The sequence below is a fragment of the Nothobranchius furzeri genome, chromosome 8, assembly GCF_043380555.1.
Source record: "Nothobranchius furzeri strain GRZ-AD chromosome 8, NfurGRZ-RIMD1, whole genome shotgun sequence".
In the NCBI taxonomy this organism is placed as follows: domain Eukaryota; kingdom Metazoa; phylum Chordata; class Actinopteri; order Cyprinodontiformes; family Nothobranchiidae; genus Nothobranchius; species Nothobranchius furzeri.
In genome coordinates this window covers 77,003,242-77,022,461 of record NC_091748.1, presented here as the reverse complement: position 1 = coordinate 77,022,461, position 19,220 = coordinate 77,003,242, and the positions used below count along the sequence as shown (strand labels likewise).

The following is a 19,220-nucleotide window of genomic DNA, read 5'->3' as shown; positions in this document are numbered from 1 at the left end:
CGAAGGTGTGTCGGGCTAGCTGTTTTACACCATTTAGAATCAAGTCTCTTGGTTTTCTAAGATTAATGTGTTCACACATGCACATGCTGATCATTAAATTAGAATATCATGCCAAAATGTGTTTATTTCAGTAACTCCGTTCAAAAAGAGAAACTTGTATATTAGTGTTATTGTCCAGAAAGGGTACATTTTGACCTATTTATTGACTTACATAGTGACCGGTCATCAGACATGAGTCCACTATCTAGGTGGATTGACTGTTCTATCTTCTGACACCCAGAAGATTCTGCAGTGCTTGTTGACGGTCCAGGAAGACAAGATTGTCAGCCTGGGTCTCCAAACAAAGGCTGTCCTCTTATCTCAGACTGCTGGATTCCACACTAAATGATAAATGACCCGCACTTGTATAGCACCTTTCAGAGTAAGGACTCCAAAGCGCTTCACAGTGTATCATTCATCCATTCACACACACACATTCACACACTGAATAAGAAGTGAACTTTTACAACTCATAAGTTAAATAATCATGTGGTTGAATGAACCAGATGTTACCCCGGCTTTCCACGGGAGCCGTCAGCAGCACGTTACTGCAGCAGCACGTCATAGCTGCTGATAGGAACCGCTGTGGTCAACAGAACCTTTTCCACCGGAGCCGTCAGCAGCGCGAGTCGGCCGCGTCTCAGGAGCAGCATGTCGCGGCCTTTACGCGCCGGTTCTATTTTCTACGCGCGACGCCTCTGAAACGGGTCAAGTTCGACATTTTTGGGGAAGGAAAGACAGGAAATTGGACGCGGAAATGGAGCGAAGCTCCCGAGATTTTCAGAATAAAGAAACTTACTGCCTTCCGGTTGCTTTACTTTAAAAAAAAGGTTACTAACTGTGCGGCCCCGTGAGAAGTTATCACCTAGCTAGCGGTCTCCTTTGTTTTTCAGGTCCGTATTGGCGATTATAAAACGGACAGAACATAAAACACAAACCATGTTGTAGTTTTCTCCTGCTTGTTGTTGTGTTTACTGACGAAGTCACTCGTGTGACTTCGTGCTCGGTCGGTGACAGCTGCTCCCCTGCTGCTTCGCGTCTCGTGGGAAGGGCCAAGCAGCAGCTTACGCGAGCAAGACGTGCTGCTACAGTAACGTGCTGCTGACGGCTCCCGTGGAAACCCGGGGTTATATGAAATGTTTGAATAAGCTGTGCCTAATTCAGTGACGTTGAAATGAATATTATTATTAAAATGATCCCTTTATGTCTTGTGATCAGTACTGTTTGATTTAACAAGTGAATCATCATCTACACTCACTATGTTCATTAGTTGCAAATTAAGGTTAAGGTCACCTCCCATAAAGTTTAAAGATTCTTCATCTACATAACTAGAACATCTTGTATCTGGAAGGTGTGTTTTCTGAGGGATGTTTGATAAAGACTACAAACATGTCAAATTCTGATTCACCAGAAATAACAAGTGGATTATTAAAACAAGAGTGACTTCCCGAGTTACTCGGTTTTGAGCGGAACTCCGAAGTGGCCAACTCGTAACCAGCCTCCTTGAAACACCTCTCTCTCTCTTTGACACACAGTCAAACCTGTTGGCACACTGCCAGCTGACACAGCCATCCGGCTCCTTAAGAGCACATCCGTGTTAGACGCAACAAACCTTCCTGCCTGTTGTGACCTGGAGACATCTCGTCGTACCGCGGCTAATCTACGAACTTCGGTGCCTTGAGGTCCACCCGACTTCCTAACATTCCGGTTCTGACCGGGGGTCTCCGCTAGGGTTTGTAGACACAACAGATTGCGTCTGATGTTGTTTTATTAAAATCAACTCTCTAGTTTATAGCAGACAAATTCTTTTACACCCAGATTTCACAATCTCTTTCAGATACAAAGGTTCTGATATACATCTACACCAAACCACCTACAACACACATTACATAACCGCACATACACTCCATCACATTCATAGCTTGTCATGTATTATCTTTAGTTTAGAAAAGAATAAAATTCCTTTTAACTATACCCTTGACTCTGCTGAATTAATACGAAGTGTGTTTATGGTCCCTGAACAAGCAAAGAACCCTAAACTCTTCTGGTTAAACATTCAGAGATCAATCAGGTTGATATTTCATATTTATATGGAATCATCCCGTCTTATTGGTCATAATTAAATATGCAGTCATTACGCTATCAAGTGTGACGCTACATTAGATTCATTCATAACACAAAGACTGATATATTTCAAATGTTCTTTTAATTTTGATGATTACAAATGACAGCTAATGAAAATCCCAAATAACATCTCAAAATATTAGAATATAGGTTCAATATAGAAGAAAGACCCCTGGTGCCACACTCTAATCAGCTAATTGCCTGCAAAAGCCCTTAAATGGTCTCTCGGTCTAGTTCTGTAGGCTAGACAATCATGGGAAAGACTGCTGACTTGACAGTTGTCCAAAAGACGACCATTGACACCTTGCACAAGGAGGGCAAGACACAAAAGGCCATGTCTAAAGAGGCTGGCTGCTCACAGAGCTCTGTGTCCAAGCACATAACCAAAGGGGCGAAGGGAAGAACAAGATGTGCTAGAAAAAGTGTTCAAGCAGTAGAGATAACCTCACCCTGGAGAGGAAGGTGAAACACAAGCCGTTCAAAAATGTGGGGAGGTTCACAAAGAGTGGACTGCAGCTAGAGTCAGAGCTTCAAGAACCGCCACACACAGACGTATGCAAGACAGGTTTCAGCTGTCGCATTCCTTGTGTCGAGCCACTCTTGAACAACAGACAGCCTCAGAAGTGTCTCACCTGGGCTGAAGACGAAAAGGACGGGACTGCTGCTGAGTGGTCCAATTTTGTCTTCTGGTCAAAGAAATTTAGCACTTTCTCTGGAAACCAAAGTCCCAGAGTCTGGAGGAAGAGAGGAGAGGCACAGAGTCCACTTTGCTTGAGGTCCAGTGTAACGTTTCCACAGTCAGCGATGGTTTGGGGTGCTGGTGGTGGTCCATTGTGTTTCTGAGGTCCAAGGTCAGCGCAGCTGTTAACCAGGAAGTTTTAGGGCACTTCATGCTTTCTGCGGCTGACCAACTTTATGGAGATGCAGATTTCCTTTCCCATCAGGACTTGGGAGCTGCACACAGAGCCAAAGCTACCAGTACCCAGTTTAAGCACTGTGGTATCTCTGTTCTTGATTGGCCAGCAAACTGGCCTGACCGTAACCCCATAGAAGATCTATGAGTATTGTGAAGAGGATGATGTAACACACAGACCCAACAATTCAGAAGAGCTGAAGGCCACTGTCAGAGCAGCATGGGCTCTCACAACACCTGAGCCGTGCCACAGACTGATCCGGGCCAAAGGAGCTCCAACTAAATACTGAGGGCTTCTCAGCTGACCAACGTTTCTAAAATTCCTTTTGTTGCATCGTCTTAGTTTATATTCTGATATTCTGGGATACAGAATTAGGGATTTTCATTCGTTGTCAGTTATAATCATCAGAAATAAGCATTTGAAATATATCGGTCTGTGTGAAGAATGAATCTAATATACAAGTTTTGCTCTTTGAATGGAGTTACTGAAATAAGTCAATGTCGTGATGTTCTGATTTTATGACCAACACCTAGCTGTGACTCTTTTTGCATCGTTCTTTTGAGTTAATTAATGTTTTTTTATTTTTGAGCAACAACTCAACTTTCAGTTGACTTTAACCTGAAACCTGAATGCTTCTGAAACAAGAAGTAGGATTTTGACTTTTCAGGGAAATGTTTCAGTAGAGGAAGGAGAACCAGATCTGTCATCTTCACCCTCTTTGCTCGGTCGCTTGTCAAACACCTGGGTCCAAATTTTCTCAGACTGCATTGGTTAGCGTTAGGGAAACAGCAGCCATGTTTAGGTTCACATTCATCACATCAGCAGAACCCATAGATATTTTTGCAGGACCCAGCTCACAGCATCACATTGAGTCTCGTCTCCACAGTTTCTTCTTCTCAGAGTTGTCTTAGCCGAACAACACAACCAAAATATGACAATTATAAAAACTATCCCACGCCACCGTTTCTTTAGTTCAAGCGTTCTAGAGAGGTCTCGGACCGGCCATCCGCACTTCCTCTTCAGCCATAAAGAACCTCGGCAAGCTGGATAAAATCTGTTGTAAGTTACACCTGACCGCAACGGTTCCTTCAGAGTAAAAGCTGAACCTCACGACCCCTTCAGGGTCTCGGAGACGCCAGTGATATGACTTTAATCTAGCTGCACTAGACATCCTGATCACACGTAATGTAAACGCACGACACATTGCTCTTTCTCATCCAATCGGAGCCTTCCTTTCTGAAGCGTGGCATAGTCTCTGTGGTGTTTATAAATCTGTCCAAATTTGATTTGACCAGAAATCAAAACATCCAGATTAATAAAACCAGTCCCAACGCCATCTTAGATCAGTTCACCACATTCTAAGCGAAGTATCGGACCGGCCACCCGGACTTCCTTTTTAAGCAAAGAACCAACAAGCTGGATAAAATCTGTTGCATTTTACCAACCAAGCAACGGTTCCTTTCAGAATAAAAGCTGAACTCACTGACCCTCCGGGTCCATCTGACGCTGTCAACCAATTGTCGCTTTTTACCTGGAGACAATCCAAAGACTAGTCTGTCGTACAGCTGGAGCTGTTTCATCGGCCCCGGTACCGAAAGGGGGGTCCGAGGACCTGGCAGTCTGGATCTGTACGGAGGTCTCATCCTGAAGGGTATGTGTAGAGCGACAATATGGTGTCTTCTGTGTTTATGAAACTCCGATCATAGCTGAAGAGCAAAACATCAAAACATCATTCAGACTTGCTTCTCCGGATACGAGAGTTCTGATGACAACATCACTCACACACACACCATCCATCTCACGTCTCATTCACACCAAGATCCATCCATTCACTTAGAGTTTAGTTAGTCTTGTTTAAAATTGTTTAGGAATAAATCTTCTTAAACTTTTAAAGGTGACTCTCTCTTCTCTTGTCTCTCAGTTAATACAAGTGTTACATAATCCCTGCAATAAAAAGTTCCAATCTTCTGGTTAAAAGTACCCAAAGTAACATAAGATTGATTTCATATTTACTATGGAATCTCATGTCTTATGGTTCATTAAATAATATGTAAATTAAATTCTTACACGTGTGTTATAAATCTCCTAATAAAGTTTAGAGCGAAACATTCACTCCCGCTCAGAACGAACTGCTTCTTCAGATCTGCTGGTTCTGAATAACATTCCACACACACACCATCATTCATCTCACGTCACTCCACCTTAGTCCATCAGTACACAGAGTGTTAAAGTTAGTCTTGTTTAAATTGTGTAGAAATAAATTTCTTAACTATATTATAAACCTGACTCTCTCTCTTTCCTTGGAGTTAATACAAAGCGTCGCTTAATCCCTGCAATAAAAAGTTCTGATCTTCTGGTTAAAATAGTCAAAGATCCATCAGATTGATATTTCATATTTCTATGGAATCTCACATTTTATGGTTCATAAGTAAGATGTTAACGACCCGTCCGTTACACGGTAAAAGATGCATTTGTGGAGGAACCTCTGAATTTGGAAAGCCTTGGCACTTTGCTGTGACATAATCAGCCTTCAAATGATGCCTTCGAAGGATGCAGCCCCTGAATTAGACAGCCTCTAAACTGTGACGCGTGTTGTTCTCTGAGACCTCTCTGTCTGGAACAGCAAGTGGCTTTTCAGTTCTTTGGTTTGGACTTGGACCATTCGTCTTATTTGCTTGATTTTTTCTTTGAGTCCTATTTTTCCAACACCTCACCAGAGGTTTACCTGCTAACACGTTTCCCTCTGGTACTGGCTTTAATGAAGTAATGATGTTTCACCACTTCATCCAACAGTTTGACATTTGCTGACAGTTTGATCAAACCAACAGATTCTGTGAATCATCTCTGGAGTTCCAGCTCATCGCTGCGCTGCTGTGTGTCGTGTCGGCGTCGCGCTCCTGAGGGAGTGTACAGGGCGTGTGCAGGGTGGGGACGTGGTGGGCCGTTACTCAGACCAGCACACTTAGGCGGTGGGTCCCAGACGCATGGTTGCTGAGTTCACACCCATGGCTCACGAGATTGTCTGGGACGGGTTAATCGAGGGCAGTGTAGACATTCTTCTGAATGTACGAGCCCCAAAGTGCACGTCTCGGCCCTTTGCAGCTTTTTGTCACTGCCTACATTTGCACACCTCAAGTCTTTTTTCAGACTTAGTTTCCCATCTTCACTAAGGGGAAAGCCAAGCAGAGCGAGCTGTTTTGATCGTCTGTTTCTAAACTTAGCCTTCGGTCCTCCCACGGATTCATTCACAAAATAAGTTCAAGGCCTGAAGCCTTTTCCGCTCTTCGCCATCGCTCTGTTTACAGTAAGAGGTAAAAAAGCGGGGAGGGTTTTTGTTTTGTGTTTTTTAAGTTTTGTTCTCTGTTCCGATGAGGAGAAGAAGATGACAGCACCTTGTTCAGAGTTTTACTTTGATCTGCAGCTTCTAAAGAACGAGTGGGTAAATGAACCGATCGAGAGCGTTGACACATCAGAGAGGTTTATAGTCTTTGGCTGCTGGGGGTACTGGTTTTCTGTGTCTAGACCAGATGTTCCCATGATTTAAAAAAATCAGTTTCACACGCATCTCTTCTCATTTTTACTGTAGTGATCAGAGGGGATGTCAGCAGCAGGACAGCGAGGAGCCACCGGGCCTACGTCCTCACACACATGCTGTTTGGTTGAGGAAAACCGTAACTACTTGGGTTTTTTACACTTGATGGCCTACACTCATTATTTCAATCAATCTGCTGCCGTCTCTAGGATGAAGGAATTAACCCCTTAAGCCCTAGGGTCCCCCAGGTGAGGAACGCTGTGATGTTAGTTCCTTAACGGGGCCAAAAAACCCTCACACTACAGAAGAAATAGTAATACTTCCCATCAAATTAATCAGCAAGCCCAGCACTACAAGGCTATCTAAACTATTTTTACCATTAAATACAATTTTTATCATTTTTTGAGGAATAGGCTTTGAAATGGGCCTAGGGCTGCCTCGTGAGTCGCTTTCCGTGGAACAAAAAGCTCTGGCGCCCCTGTTTCAGGAAGTAAAATTTATTTGGGGTTAGGGGATTTGGAGTCTTCCTCGTTAATATTCATAAAATGCAGAAATCTTGCCTCTGATTGGCTAACAGGACTCCTCTGCTGCCTCTGTTTATTCCTCTGTCTTGGGTAAGCAATGCAAGGTTGGTATTTTATCTCAGAGATGACACAGGTCTGAACATGTTCCACCATGATGTTATTGCTATTGCTAAAGGTTTATCTCTACTAACCGAGAAGCCCTCTGCCTACCCCCGGCTCCTACATCAATGCAGCGTTCTGCAGTCCCAAGCCAAGATGGGTGAGTCCATGAATGCAAATCTACATCGTGACATAGATCCGTGAGGCTTTTCCTAGCCCAAGTGTTCCTCGTCTATCTTCTTTCTGCTGCTATTTCAGCCAATAGGGGTTGAAGACTATTTTCACGTTCAGCCTGCGTGTGAAACTCAGTGAGATATTTTATAAAGAGCAAGTATTACACTTTTTTCAGTGACCCTCCTCTTTCATGCAGTCAGAAAGTTTCTCAATTGTGTTTCATTTTGTTTCCAATCTGGTCACCAACCGTTCCCAAAGTTGATTTGCATTCCAGGCACAACGGTTAAGAAAGGTTTTCGGAGAGATGCAACTACTCTGCAACTATAACGAGAGATTTGTCAAGAGAATAAAATTAATACAGAAAACGTAACGGCAACACTAGAGTGAGGCCTTGCACCTCTCGCAACAAATATGAGAAGCTTTGAGATCATTTCGATGCATTTTAGAAACTCCTTTGCAAATGTCGTTTTACATTTTCTTACCTAGTGAGATAAAATGCAACGATTCTTATTGTTTGTTTGAACAACAAAAATAAACGGTCAAATGAATTTTTAACTCTTCAGTTGGACATAAATGTTCAGCATATTGTCACGTTGTGTCTGAGCTTCAGAAGGCTGCTAGTTCATGTCTGTTTAACACGTCTGCACACAGGTTTAATACAAGTTTTTTTTTTCTTTTGGGGGTTTTAACGACATGGTGAAGAAGAAGAAAATATCATTTCTATAGCGCCTCTCAAGATAAAAATCATGAGGCGCTTCACAAAAATAAAAAATGTAAAAATATAAAACAGCATTTAGAAAATGTTTAAAAATATATTTAAAATGAGCAAAAATAGACAATTGGGATTTAAAAGAAAAAATGTTAAGAAAGAGAGAGAGTGAACAGGAAAGAGGGAAATCAGTGGATCCTGAGGAAGGTGGAATAGGTGGGGAGAGCAGAATAAAGAGAGAGAGGTGAAGAAGGTCATACAAAAGCCAGCTTGAACAAGTGAGTCTTCAGCTGCTTTTTAAAGGAGACCACTGAGTCCACTGATCTCAGGTTCAGGGGGAGAAAGGTCCAGAGTCTGGGGGCCACAGCAGCAGATGATCTGTCACCTTTGACCTTTAGCCTGGTGCTGCACAACCAGTAGGCTTTGATCACTGGACCTCAGGGACCTTCTGGGGGTGTAGGATCTGAGAAGATCACCAATGTAAGATGGTGCTTGTCCATGTAAGGCCCTATAGACCAGAACCAGGATCTTGAAATGAACCCTGAAGTTGACTGGCAGCCAGTGAAGCTGGAGGAGAAGCGGGGTGATGTGGGTGTGTTTGGAGGACTTGGTCAGAAGCCGAGCACAGGCGTTCTGAACCACCTGTAGACGGTTCAGGGAGGTTCTGCTCAGACACGTGAAAAGAGAGTTACTGTAGTCTAAGCGTGAGGAGATGAAGGTGTGGAGAACTGTCTCAAGTTCAGAGTAGGGCCTGCACGACTTTATTTTTTTTAAAGTCGACATAAGTAATGAAAGTCGAGTCGACTTCGACTAGTCATTGATGACGTCATACGCCGGAAGCGCGGGGGGGGGGGGGGTCCGTCTGTAAGTTCGCTGGAGTTTTTGACAATTAAAATTGCGCCCACATTTTCTAACACATCTCTTTTAATAACGGTAGTTTCTGCATCCTACTTCAGTCCTCTCCCCCCTCCCCCTGCGCAGCAGCCGCAAACTCACTGATGCGCCTGCAGCCTCTCGGAGTTCCTGCTGCTCTAAACATTAAAATAATTATTTCATTTTCTGTTCCTCACTTCTGATTACCTTCAGTGGTGTCTGTTTGTTGCAACCACCAGGAACAAAAACAAACTTGTTTTTATTTGACTATTTTTCTGTCCTGCCTGTTTATTATCTTCCTGCATCTCCTCTCAATCCTAAAGAAAAACTGCTACCTGGGTTCATATATAATCACCTTATGAGTTACCTTTGAACTGCAGTTCTAAAAAGATCTACCGACCGCAAAAACAGCGGAGTGCCGCTGCTCGCCGGCCGACTACAACGGGACCGTTTTTGCTGCGGAGTTCGTGCCGGAGCGGAGCGGAGTGGAGATAGTGGAATCTTGGGGGTGCGTCACCGGAGAACAAAACTGGTTAAGAGCCTCGCTCCGCAGCAGCGAAACGCATTAGGCACAAATAACAGACAGAAAACATGAAAGGAAATGAGCCGACATGAACGATCGCGTGTTTAATTTGTTTTTGAGGTGGTGACACCTGATTTGGCGGTGCTCAGGACGCAATGTCTGGAGCGCACGTCAACAATCAGAGCTTTGCATGCACAAACTGGTTAAGATTAGGATGGGGGTGAGGGGAAGGTTAAATTGCAAGAGGGAAAAGGTCACAGTTTGGTTAAATGTCCGTTTTACCGCCGGTGTCAGTACCGCACAGCGCGTTGCCTCCGCCTCGATCCAGACGCGCAGGGGCTCATCACCTGCTGTCTTTTCCGAGGACTGCATCTTGTCAGTCATTATCACGTGACAGCGACTGGTTGATGACAGGCATAAAAAGTCACTACAGAGCCGTGAAGTCGACTAGTCGACTAGTTCGTACAACCCCTAGTTCAGAGCGGGACAGAATGGGACTCAGCTTAGCAACGTTCCTGAGATGGAAGAAGGAAGAGCCAACAAGAGAACGGACATGAGAATCCAGGGTGAGAGCTGGGTCAAAGGTCACGCCAAGATTCCTGACAGAAGGTTTGGTGTGAGAAGCAAGCTGACCAAGAGAGTCTCTGACTTTGGGAACCAGCTTGTCTGCGGCACAGATGAGGATCTCAGTCTTATCTTCATTCAGCTGTAGAAAGCTCCCACCATCCAGGTTTTGATAGAGTCTAAGCAGCTGCAGCTTAGACATCTCATGGGGCTTAAAGGAGATGTACAGTTGGATGTCATCTGCATAAAGATGGTAGGAGATTCCTTTGAAGGAGCTCAGGACGTGCTGAAGAGGAAGCAGATAGAGGAGGAAGAGCAGATGCCCCAGCACAGAACCTTGTGGGACACCATGGGTAAGAGAGGTGGTGGAGGACCTAATCTTGGAGACGGCCACAGAAAAGAAGCGCTCAGAGAGATGAGAGGAGAAACCCTCCAGAGCAGATCCTGATAGGCCTACCCAGTCTCTCAGCCTCTCCAGTAGCAGGTGATGGTCAACAGTGTCAAAGGCTGCAGTCAGGTGACAGGACCAGAACAGAACAGTCCCCTGCATCACTGTGGGTCAGAAGGTCATTAGAGACCCTAAGAAGAGCTGTTTCAGTAGAATGAGCTCTACGAAAACCTGACTGGAAGCTATCATAGATGTTATGTTCATCAAGAGCAGCTGTGAGCAGTTGGTAGCCTTGTGACCTCACACCAGGGAGGTTGTTGGTTCAAATCCCAGCTGCAGCCTTGCCTTTACATAGTTGTACTCTGGCAATTTACGCGTGGGTTTTCTCCAGTTCTCCAGTTTCCTCCCACAGACCAAATCATGCACGTTAGGTTAATCAGCAGCATTGCTAAACCCACAACAGGATGTTGCTTTGGTAAAAGGATTTTGGTTAATGTGCAATCTGAAGATTTATGATTTGATTTTGTTGATTTATTAAATCTTAAGATCTTTTTACGTTTTCAAAGCTTCGCATCCAACTTTCAGACCAAACTCTGGATAGTTTTGATGTCATTTTCCTCACACAGACTATGCATTTTTATTTTTTGTAGCAGAAACAGAAATGTTTGTTGTCTGTATGTTTTTGGGTTGTTTTCCATAAAAGTGGAAACAGAATTTTCGAGAAGAAGCCAGGAAGGCTTTCTCCTCGGCTACACACGGAAAGTGCGACCGACCTCTTCCTTTCTCTCTCTGCCCTTCTTGATGTCATCGCTCTGCTGTAACCCAGTGTCTGATTAACCAGCGTCATCCTGCTTGTGAACCACACTTCCTGTTCAACCACGCACACATAGCACTGACGTGAGAACAGTTACAGAGTCTTTCCTTTCTTACACTTTATTGGGTTTTTTGTTGTTCTTTTTTCCAATAACAAGAAGACAAAAACATTGTATATAAAAATTGTCATACGTGAGGAAGCCTCTCTCTCTCGCTCTCTCTCTCTCTCTCTCTCTCTCTCTCTCTCTCTCTCTCTCTCTCACACACACACACACACACACACACACACACACACACACACACACACAAAATACAAAACTTCATTCATAATTCACCCAAAAGTGATAATAGTGTCTACTAACAGCAATGTACAAAAATATATATGTAAAAAAAGTTTATATCAATAAAAAAGTGGTTTGTAGATTAAAAAATAAAAATAACCTCCTTCCGGCAAAAGAAAACCTGTTCTTACAAACTGGAGCTACCCTGCAAACAGTCAACGTCACAATGACGTGTAGATCGCGTCCGTCGGTCCAGATCGCGTCTGTTGGACGTTCAAACTGGGTCTTTGCACAGTTCAGTTAACTTTAGCACAAAACAATTATGACTTTAAAAAATTGTTCTAATAAAGATGTTTTATAAGTGGTGTATGATAAAATATTCACTCAAGCTACAGCTACGTAGCTGGAGCTGCAATAAGCTAGGCTAAGCTAGCCAGCGGTTATATCCTCCATTTGAAGGTCTTTATTATGTTTCAACTCTACAAAAATTTAACAAGTATGTGATGCAAGATTGTTCAGGCTGGGAAACCTTTTCACTTTCTTCATATAGAAAGAACTAATGACCGTGTAGCTAGGTGGCTATCTTTAGCACAAAACTGACCGTGTAGCTAGGTGGCTTTAGCACAAAACTGACCGTGTAGCTAGGTGACTATCTTTAGCACAAAACTGACCGTGTAGCTAGGTGGCTATCTTTAGCACAAAACTGATCGTGTAGCTAGGTGGCTATCTTTAGCACAACACTGATCGTGTAGCTAGGTGGCTATCTTTAGCACAAAACTGACCGTGTAGCTAGGTGGCTATCTTTAGCACAAAACTGACCGTGTAGCTAGGTGGCTATCTTTAGCACAAAACTGATCGTGTAGCTAGGTGGCTATCTTTAGCACAACACTGATCGTGTAGCTAGGTGGCTATCTTTAGCACAACACTGATCGTGTAGCTAGGTGGCTATCTTTAGCACAAAACTGACCGTGTAGCTAGGTGGCTATCTTTACCACAAAACTGACCGTGTAGCTAGGTGGCTATCTTTAACACAAAACTGACCGTGTAGCTAGGTGGCTATCTTTACCACAAAACTGACCGTGTAGCTAGGTGGCTATCTTTACCACAAAACTGACCGTGTAGCTAGGTGGCTATCTTTAGCACAAAAGGTAAATGGTGTAATTTCCTGATCTGTGTCCCATGAAATTAAATTAAGTTGCTTAATCTTTTTTTCATTGGTTTGGACTAAAATATGATGTTATAAAATTCGAATAGAGCTATGCTAGGTTTTTTTTTCAGCTTGTTTCTGAATTTGACTGCATACGAGTAACCCTAAAGTCTGCCCCACTGTTCTCTTCATTACAATCACCTCTGCTGTCAGTTTCATCTGCCTGATGTGTCTGTAAAACATTAAAATATGCAGTAATAACAAAAAGATCCGGTAATTACTGGTTAAACAACACAAATACATAAACTCACAGGCACGTGAAAAACAGGGATAATAATAATAATAAAAAAAACTTGTCTTTGTCTTATGTACAAAGCTGTCCATGTTTGCCTGTTTGTCCCAGAGATGTTTGCATAGTTTCAAAAGTCACTTTAATGGCTGCTGCCAGGTCACTCCTGCAGGCTGCTGCTGTGGTGGTGTGACACAGCTCTCTGGTAGTCTTCGGTGGCATTTATGTGCTCCGTGACCCCCAGGTGCTCGTAGCTGCGGTAGTAGTGGCCACTGGTCTGTTGGGCGTAGCACAGCAGCTGCCGGGCAAACAGCGGCTCCACCTGCAACACAGACGTTTGCGTTAAACTTTACCGTGTTGCCATTATTCAAATGGTCTTCAAAGGGAAATAATGTCATTTTAAGCTCAAGTTTAGCCTGCTTAACAACTTAAAGTTAAAGTCCCATTAGTTGTGATATACTGGTGACATTTTTTTCACAGTTGACCCATCCCCTGGGGGAGCAGTGAGCTGCAGACACGGACACGCTTGGGAACCATTCGGTGGTTTAACCCCGCTGTCGAACCCCTGGGAGGCGTTGGGTCCCATTGAACCCGTCTCAAGGCAGACACTCATACCACTAGGCCACTGAGCTGGTTTAAAGTAGGGTTTCCAAACACTAGCATCTTTAAAACAGCAAAACTGTTGTTTTAAAGTCATTTTCTAATTAAATATGTGGTTTAATCTTTGCTAAACATCGCTAGCTTGAATGTGACTGCTTGCTTTGTTATGAATGGCTTTGGCAGGATCTGAATCCAAATGTTTAAATAAGAATTATGAGAACAGAGGTTTAGCAGCTGGACATTTCCTCTCCTGTGCTAGCTTTCACTCAGTTTCGCTACAGAGATCGAACGTGTGTCCGCTGAAGTCTGGAAACCTGCTGGACTTCTTCAGAAACTATATTTAGTTTTGAAACAAAGCGTCCACGGTGACTGAAGAAGTTCCTGCAGACTTTCAAATCCCTTTTCTCAGTATTCAGGTTGTAATTCAAAGTTCTGACGCTTAACCTTCCACCCACATTCATCGTTTTTGATTTGTTTATTTTTTAAGCTCAGTGCCCTGCCATAGATAAGTTAACTAAGTGAGGAGGGGGCGCCAGTCACCTGGACAGTGAGGGTCCGTCTTTGTCTTTGCGGGTCCAGGCACTCGTCTCCAAAACTCAGCAGGACCTGGAAACGGGACGGCGGCTGACCATGGAGCCCAAAACTCTGGATCTCTGGTCGAACGAGAACACGATATTAGATCTGATGCATCTGACCAGGTGAAGACTTCAGGTGAATTTCTGGTGAAGTGGGGATGACGTTTTGGGTGAATCGAATGGAAAGTCCTGCTCACACTAGGTATGCAAATGCGATTAGCTGTCAGTCACAGCTGGGACTGTCGGCCTATGTGGGTGGGGGGTGATGCGGTGGAGTCATGTGACTGACAGCTTATCGTGAAACCGCCTGAGAAAAGGGCCTTTCAGTAAATGAGCTGGCACTTCTCAGATCAGCCAGAACTAACTCTGAGTTTGATCTGATCTCTGGCTTTAAACTTTTAAACGTTTGAACACTTTTCTCTCGTTTCTTCAAGTCTAAATAAAAAGTCATCTGTTAGAATCCCAGAAAACTTGATTGTGAAACGTTGTTTTTTGAGTGATCAGTTTGTTGTTGACGGTCTTGGCCTCATCTGTGTGCCTCACCTGTGAGGTAGTCCTGTGTGTGGAGAAGTTTACAGATGGCTTCTTTCTCCAACTTGTTGGGTTTGTCTCCATACGGCGATGGGCCTCCCTCCCAGTACACCCGGCTCTGACACATCCTGCGGGCGTAGAGTCCGTCTGCTCCCATCCACAGCTGGACTCCCTTCTCCAGCACGGACGGCGGACTCGGAGGACACTCATCGGCCCTCCTCTGGGCTGGCAGGCTGTCCACAGGCAGGGGGATGATTTCTGGGCTTCCGGGCGTCAGATAGTGCTTCTCCAGGGGACAGGGTGTGATGTGGCAGCCCTCCGGACTGGACGTGGTCACCTCCCTCACCAGAGTGTCCCGTAGATAAACCGACACGTGCAGACGGTAGTCTGGTAGGAGGAGGACAAGGACTTTGTGATGCTCGTCTTCCATAGTCCGGCAGATTCATTCGATCACATTTAGATTAAAAGATGAAAAGGAACCACGTGTTCTCTGGCCAGGAACATAACCGAGCTTACCCAAGGTGGATGTCCAATCATTACAGACATGTCAAGAAAAGATGCTATTTTCAAAAGTTTAAGTTGTGTGTCTTAAACTAGCCAGAGCTACGGATGAAGGAGCACCACGGTTTAGTTCCTTCATCTAGTTTGAAACAAAACATCGTGTTTTTTTAATTGGAAGTCAAGGTTCAGACTGCCTCGTCGAAAAAAAGTGTAAAAGTTTTATCTCTGTAAATGTCACAACGTCTGTCTGGATTTGGGATAGTTGAAACATCTTTGGAGCTCCTTTGATCTGCTTTTATTTTTAGGATGTTTACCAGAAGCCCCAAAATTTGACCTTTTTTTTTTAATATTTGATAGTCGCGATCGTTTGCTTCTGTCTGAAATGCTCCTGTCTCTTTAAGAGACTTAATCAGATCTGATTGGTTGAAAACAGAGGAGCAATTCCAACTGCTCTTTTATATTTTGGGGTCTTGGGGGATGGTACGAGAAAAAAACGAGAAGCCGATGTTGCTCATCAGCAGCGTTTTTATTTAGAGGGAATAAATCCTTTAGTTGAGAAGTTCTGGATCATTTTACTGACGTTAACGCTTAAATTTCATCAGAAGGGCACAAATGTTCCTGCGTACGTGTGTGTGTGTGTGTGTGTGCGTGCGTGCGTGCGTGCGTGTGTGTGTGTGTGTGTGTGTGTGGTAGTTGGACACCTTAATACTTTGTGGGGTTATGTCAGACACACCCTTGGCGTTTTACCTGAGAGGGCTTCTGCTGATCTGATGCTGGCATCCAGAGAGAACGGGGAAGGCTGGCTGTTTGCAGGACCGTAGGAATAAATGGAAGCCCTGAGCTGGTATCCTGCACAGGAGGAGGGACTCGTTAGGTAAAAGCCACATGTCGGACGTGCTGTAATGAGGACAGCTCACCGTTTTCCATGGATGCCGGTTGCCATGGCAGGCTCCGGGGGGGACAGGGACACTGAGGGAAGGACAGCTCAGGCAGAGACGCCTGCTCTGGACAGTAGTCCCTCCAGCTGCACTCTGGACTTTGCATGTACTGAGACATCTGCACACAGACACAAACATGCAGATGGTGCTTCTGACAGGTGATGCACAAGTCAATCTTTTTGTTTTTGGAGTCAGACACGAAGCTGCAGGCCATGAAAGCAGCTATTTGTCAGCTCCTTCATGCATGAAAATAAGATCCGGTTCATGCAGCAGCATGTCTTTTTTCGTGCTCCTGAAGCCCCGCCCCTTTCATTTCCCTGCATATGAAAATTACCTGGGTGGGCACGGCGGGGTAGGAGGGGTGCATCTGGTAGCTGCCTGGACTCAGCGGACTGTCCTCCTGTCTGGGTCCTGCAGGTGAGACAGAGACATGTGTAAAACTCCCATCAGCTGATCTAACAGCATCCCCACACCAACACCGACTGACTTTTCTTGGCGCCCTCGGGGATGATGCGGTAGACCTTGTAAGGATCAGAGATGTCCAGCTGGCTCCGCTCCACAAGCTCCTCAAAGTCGTTGCTCTTGTTGAGGGCGCAGCGCAGGCGCGTCTTCCAGGTGGGGGGGTCCGGCTTATCAACGCCCTCCCGGAACTTGCCCTTAAACAGCGCCCAGGCCTGCGCAAGGCACGCCGGGAGGACAAGAGCTGATCACTTGTGCAGAAGAAAGTACTTGAAAATAACTTATTGGATATTTCGCAGGGAATTTAACAAGGGCGCCCCCAAGGGGTGGCCAGGGGTGGCCAGGTAAAGCCAGGGAAAATAAATAATATTATCGTTAAGTCAAACCATATATTGATCTTGTTTATTCAAGACATAATTGTAAAGCAAAATAAAAAATATTACAATTAATGAGTAAAGAAATAATCAGAATAAAAAAACACATTTCTGCTGCTCACCATTTAAAAAAAGTTTTTATCTCCATAGTGTTTTGTGTGAACACAGCAACAGGTGAATTAAACTAAAAAAATACATTTTTAAATTAAATTATGGATAACATTTTAAATAACTGAAATTTATTTTTCTAAAATATTTGTGTTTGTAAAATTTAAGTTAAATGTTTTTTTGTTTTAATAAAAATGAATAAAGGCGCAAAGCAGCACATCACCACAGACTGAATTCAACCAGAGTTACCACAAGGACCAATTTGGTGTGCCACCCCAAAAGTTTCTTTAGCCCCATCACGTCACCCCCATCAAAATTTTCTGGAAGCGCCCCTGGAATTTAACGGCGAATTCAACCCAAATCCTCTGATTTCCCTCTTTCCTACTCTCTCTCTCTCTCTCTCTTTCTTTACATTTTTAATCACAATTGTCTATTTTTTGCTCATTTTAAATATATTTTTAATCATTTTCTAAATTATTTTTTATATTTTTACATTTTTTGTGAAGCGCCTCGTGGTTTTTATCTTGAGAGGCGCTATAGAAAAGATATTTTCTTCTTCTTTTTAGTAAATTGTTCTGACCCTTTTAGGGTTTTTTTAGCGTCACAAAAGTCTGGATAAATGATTTAAATCCGATTCCTCTGCGTGTTTGGTGTAAAACTGTTACTTCGTTAGATAAATGTCTTTAATTGTTGAGGTTCAGTGAGAAAACTCGCGTTTGTCATCTTTCGCGCGGAGTTTTCGATGCGCCTCTCGCGTCACTTACCTTGAAAAGCGCGGCATCCTCGTCCCGGTTGTAGTCCTGCTTCCCGGCGTGTTTCCACGGGATCCTGAAGATGGTTTTCTCGTCGTTCTCCCAAACCAGACCGGGATATTTCCCGCAGTCCACCTGCTCGATCAGCCACTGGCGCAGCTTCCCGTTGCCGCTGCTCCCAGAGCCTCCGTAATCCACGTCGGGGTTCATCTTTGGCCAAACGCACGCAGCTTCTCACACACTCACGTCTCTGAGTTAAAACTGAGAGTAAAAAGTTATGAAGTGAGAAGTCCAACCCACGCGGATTGGTGCGCTCTGGGAACGGATCGAAGTTTTCTTACCTGTGAAACTCGAAACTCCGACGAGTTTTGAAATCTATCAGCCTCAGAAATCCCTCATCATCGCAGCGTGCGCGCTTAAATCCTCCCAGCGAGCAGCGCGAGGGGCGGAGACGAGGAGGATGCTGAGGAGGACGCACCTGCCGCGGATGCGCTGCTGCGGCCGCGGCTCGTCTGCGCGCGCGCAGCGGGAGCTGCGGGGAAACCCTGCTACAAGTGCGGCACACGTGGAAAATCAGCGCGCGGGAGACAAAAACAGTTCTTTGAAATGAGAAAAGCTTTACGAAAAGTAGCTGCGGAGCGGTCCAGCGTGCGTGAGCGGCGCGCAAAAACTACCCGGAGGAGCCGGCGAGGTTAGAATAAACGAGCAGAACGACTCAGGAACGTTCAAAATGCCGAGAAATGATAACAATCACAAAAATAACCGATCAGGCACATTTTAACTCACCAAAATAATCAGAAAAATAATCTTAAATATGAGGATGAACACGTTTTAAATAAATGTAACATTTTAATCTCTTTTTCTCGTTTAATTCTCTTAACTGCTGCTGACAACATTCAGTTCATCAGCAGCAGCATTTCTCTAAAACCCGCATTTACTTCCATCTGTCCTGCTTTGTTTTTTTTCTTCAGCCACACGTGTGTCTTTATTTAGCTATCAGATAGATTAGAGTAAAATATCGTAATAAACCTGAAACTTAGAGGAAGCATCAGGAATAATAAACGCAAATTTAAAGACTTTCTAACTTTAAAAAAGACGTTTAGTTTCGCCTTTGGAATCTTAGATTTCTCTGCAGCTTTTTCTTCCAAACAAAACATTTTAAAAGGCTGTAATTCACGAAGAAAACTTCCACAACAATCAACTATTTTGGTAGATTTTGTAACTCAAAATTAAAGTTTGAGCTAAAATATTCACCTTTGCTTTAACATCAGCAGTGAGACTAAAATACAAAACAAGATGTCTCTCATCCTCAAATTTGTTTTTATTTCTTTATTCTTTTAAAAGTGCTTAAAAATTCAGTTTTGATTGATTGTAGCTCGCTGGGATGAC

The 19,220-nt window shown here is 44.0% G+C and overlaps 1 protein-coding gene across 2 annotated transcripts; it reads right to left on the bottom strand.

The window, feature by feature from the left end:
* Window positions 1–13,018: 13,018 nt before the first annotated feature.
* On the bottom strand, window positions 13,019–18,290 carry LOC107393060 (interferon regulatory factor 4). 2 transcript variants are annotated; one of them, XM_070554344.1, is made up of 9 exons: window positions 18,173–18,290; window positions 17,844–18,092; window positions 16,626–16,812; window positions 16,473–16,549; window positions 16,118–16,256; window positions 15,948–16,049; window positions 14,712–15,086; window positions 14,134–14,246; window positions 13,019–13,315 (listed from the first exon to the last, which is right to left on the bottom strand). In XM_070554344.1, the coding sequence occupies exons 2-9, from the start codon at window positions 18,039–18,041 to the stop codon at window positions 13,154–13,156; spliced, it is 1,353 nt and encodes a 450-aa protein (XP_070410445.1). In that variant the 5' UTR covers window positions 18,042–18,092; window positions 18,173–18,290; the 3' UTR covers window positions 13,019–13,153. The 2 variants fall into 2 exon arrangements, with proteins under 2 accessions (XP_070410445.1, XP_054607974.2); XM_054751999.2 differs by having other exon boundaries at window positions 17,844–18,189.
* Between the last annotated feature and the right edge of the window lie 930 nt (window positions 18,291–19,220).

Bases quoted from the DNA above. Each gene is read 5' to 3' on its own strand.
- LOC107393060 (XM_070554344.1), bottom strand. From the start codon at position 18,041: ATGAACCCCGACGTGGATTACGGAGGCTCTGGGAGCAGCGGCAACGGG. The intron at 15,087-15,947 runs GTAAAACGCCAA...TCCTCCTACCAG, and splicing joins ATCAGCAGAAGCCCTCTCAG to ACTACCGTCTGCACGTGTCG. The intron at 14,247-14,711 runs GTGAGGCACACA...TCGTTCGACCAG, and splicing joins CACACAGGACTACCTCACAG to AGATCCAGAGTTTTGGGCTC.